General features: G+C 32.9%; 1 protein-coding gene across 1 annotated transcript in view; it reads right to left on the bottom strand.

Annotated features, from left to right (window-relative positions):
* Positions 1–2,498: 2,498 nt before the first annotated feature.
* LOC111633095 (eukaryotic translation initiation factor 4E-binding protein 1-like) overlaps positions 2,499–3,322 on the bottom strand; it is a 27,801-nt gene continuing 26,977 nt past the window's right edge. The window contains exon 2 of the mRNA XM_023377625.1: positions 2,499–2,719. Within this exon, the coding sequence (XP_023233393.1) occupies positions 2,499–2,719 (221 nt within the window). The remainder of the gene's footprint in view (positions 2,720–3,322) is intronic.

The raw sequence follows: 3,322 nt of genomic DNA, 5'->3' as shown, positions 1-3,322 counted from the left end.
TTTCCTTCCCTATACACCGGGGAGTAGCACAGCTTAATTCTGTTGGCGTGCACCACCCACTTTTCATTTTGTTTGTTACCGCCGAGTTCTACTGTGACTGGTCCGAGTACTTGCATGATTATGTACGAGCCTAAGTATTTCGGAGAGAACTATCCCGTACTTTTTGCCCTCCCCTTTCTGAGAAACCACATCTTCTGGCCCTCCTTCTATATGTTAACCTTCCTACCCTAATTCTTCCTATCCCTGTTCCTAAAATTACATTTTCTCCCCAACTCATAAGCAGTCCTACTTATCACATTTAGCTGATTCAAAAATTCTTGGTTGTGATTTGATTCATTCATATCTTTTACATTGTCCTCTGGGAGAGCATTCAGAAAACGGGAGTCGAATCCACATAATAAGAACGCAGGAGACTCGTGAATTATAGTATATGATGAATTGTTATAAGCAAACAGGACAAGTTCTTCATGCTCACCAGGGTGTGTATAATAAATAAATAAAACCTACTTACTCGAGCCTCTAACCAGTGTGAAGAAATACTTAGAATAAGGAATCCAGCCATTTTACCTGAGGAAGGACACGGAAGGTATTCGAAAAATGATTCTTTCTTCAAAGTTGTTTATTTTATTGTATTTCTTCACACTCGTTAGAGACTTGAGTAAGTAGGTTTTATTTATTTATAAGCAAACAGGGTCGGGTGTATGTAAATGATACATAAACATACCTTTAAATTACAAATTGTATAGATTGAAATCGTATAAAATCCTATTTTACTATTAATTTACATAAATATCCATTTAGAATCACTTGTGAATAGATAATTTGTATTATTTATACATCACTATCACAAAGTAATAACTATATAGATGAACTTTTCTCCTCCCCCTTCTCTCTGACATTCCTCTGGTGTTGCCACATATGAGAGTTGGCCATCTTGTGGCAAAAGTTAATTATACTGTATTTTAAATTATTTTTNTAAGGAGGTGATGAAGTAGTTAAGTTTTCTCTCAATTTTTATACAGGGTGATGCAGATTTGTCCCCCACTGGACATAGTTGTTTGCCTGGTTTATGAATTTTGGAAAAAGCAAAGATACATGATATAGATGGTGCGTGTATGGTGGCCTTATACATGCATAACTTGAACACTAGTGGAGTGATGGTAAACCAGATGATTATGTTCTGACGCTTCTCCAAGAAACCCATGGATGCCATCTTGCATTCTTTTATATTGATATAGTTATGTATGCCTTCTGTGTATGTTTTTCTTCTCATTAAAACCATGTCCTTGGACTTATCAGTTTTAAGCATGATGATATTGTTGATAAATAACCATTTATTGAAAGCTCAGATGACTGTATAAATGGATCTATTTGTGGGATGGATGAGGAGTTGTTTAGTGTAAACACAGCTTTCCATCTAAAAAAATTCTTTGAGAGTCACCCATTCCAAGAATCAATTTTCGACATCTAGGAGAAAGTGTTTTGTGTTTTGGTTTAGATTGTGAAGGATGCAATGCATACATAGGGCCATATCTAGTTACCTCCAATAGCTAGGATGAGGGAGATCTTGTCCCAACAAATAATGCCATTATCACATCTGTGTTCTTTATGCTGTAACTGAGAAATGCAATGAATCTTCTTAATGTGATCATCAAAAACATTTGTTTTTTCATTAGTTTTAGTAAGTATAATTTATGCTGGATATTTCTGGTATATTTACGTATGTTGCGTTGGACTTAATTATCCAGTTTCACATAGCATGTATTTATTGTTAAAATAAAAATAACAACAAACAAATAAAATATAACATTATACATTATATATACAGTAATACCTCGACTTATGCAAACCCGGAGTTATGCGATTTTCAAATCTCGTCGATTCGTCTTTTGTTTGAGCGCCATACAACTCGATTACTCATTCCTCCCCACACTATTGTTCAGCTTACATGTTCGGACGTGTCGCGTGGAATCGACATATAGCTACAATTTATTTTGTGTTATTTATTTCTGTGTTTGTTATATCTACGGAGACTTGAGAGACTCCATGTGGTGATTTCTTGTAACCGAGAATGAATCAAAAGACGAGATAAAATTAACGAGAACATTTATTAGCTTATATATCCGACTTGGATTTTACACAAATTGCAAAATTATACCCTGACTTATGTGGTTATCGCTCGGTCTCACCTATCGCGTAAGTTCGGGGTATTACTGTATAATGTTATAAATATTAAATTAACATTCATATTAATAATTAAATAAATATTATATATATATATATCTCTACTTTTTAATCATGACATGCACTTTATTCTGATCAAAGAAAACAAAGCAGAAAATTTCTTAAGACACTTAATTTTTGCATTTTCTCTAAAATTTCATTAACATCTTTTACATCTGAAAAATATACACACATACACATTTCTTAATTTTGTATTTATGTGGAATATTTATATAAATAATAGTAATTTAAATAATTATTTCTAAAAAATGTTATCATCTATTCATTGTTCTAGGAATATAAAGTTTTTTCTCCTTACCAGATTTCTCAATAGTTCGAGGGATACATGGTGTAGGACCATTTTGTTTTGAATTTTCTCTGTCAACTGGGGAAAGAGTAACTCCAGGAATATTAGGAAGATTTTTTGGTGGTGTTTTGGCTATAGGAGAGTTCCTGAGCTGCATCAAGAATGCCCGATCGTAAACAATTCTGGTACCTGAAACACATCATCATCATCATCATCATCGTAAATTATAATAAGTTAAAATAAAAATAATAAATCATATAATAAAATATTAATAAAAATATAATTATTTTTAGTATATATTAAAATTACATATACAGGGTGCTTTATGAAAAAGATTAATTGTTAATATTAATTAATTAATATATGGGCAAATATTTTTTCTTTTTGCACTTCACTGAAATGGCAGTAAGATAATGATTGAGTACAGTCGACCCCCCTATAACGTGGGTTCCTATAACGAAAATTCCTATAACGTAGTGAAAAAATTGTAGCAATATTCGTATAAAGAAACTCCTAAAACGTCGTCACTGACTCGTGTTGCGACAAGATTGATAGAATCTGGACCAATAGTGGATGAGCAGCCAAACTACTTTCCTCTGCCCTGTGCCACGCTACGGAGAGTTTAGGCTAGTAAGTTGAGTTTATTATCGTCTGTACAGTATGTAAATTAGGTACCGTAAGTCTAATACAGCACTAATTTTACACATTTCTTGTGAAAGAAACATTTCTTATTCAACGGCCATAAAAATTATTTATATTAATGATGTCTCCAAAGGTCAAGTTATTTTTCTG

This window comes from Centruroides sculpturatus, unplaced genomic scaffold (genome assembly GCF_000671375.1).
Source record: "Centruroides sculpturatus isolate CEXI.00-Female unplaced genomic scaffold, Cexi_2.0 scaffold478, whole genome shotgun sequence".
Lineage (NCBI taxonomy): Eukaryota > Metazoa > Arthropoda > Arachnida > Scorpiones > Buthidae > Centruroides > Centruroides sculpturatus.
Note: the sequence above shows the minus strand (reverse complement) of the source record. Positions and strands in the feature narration are given on the sequence as shown.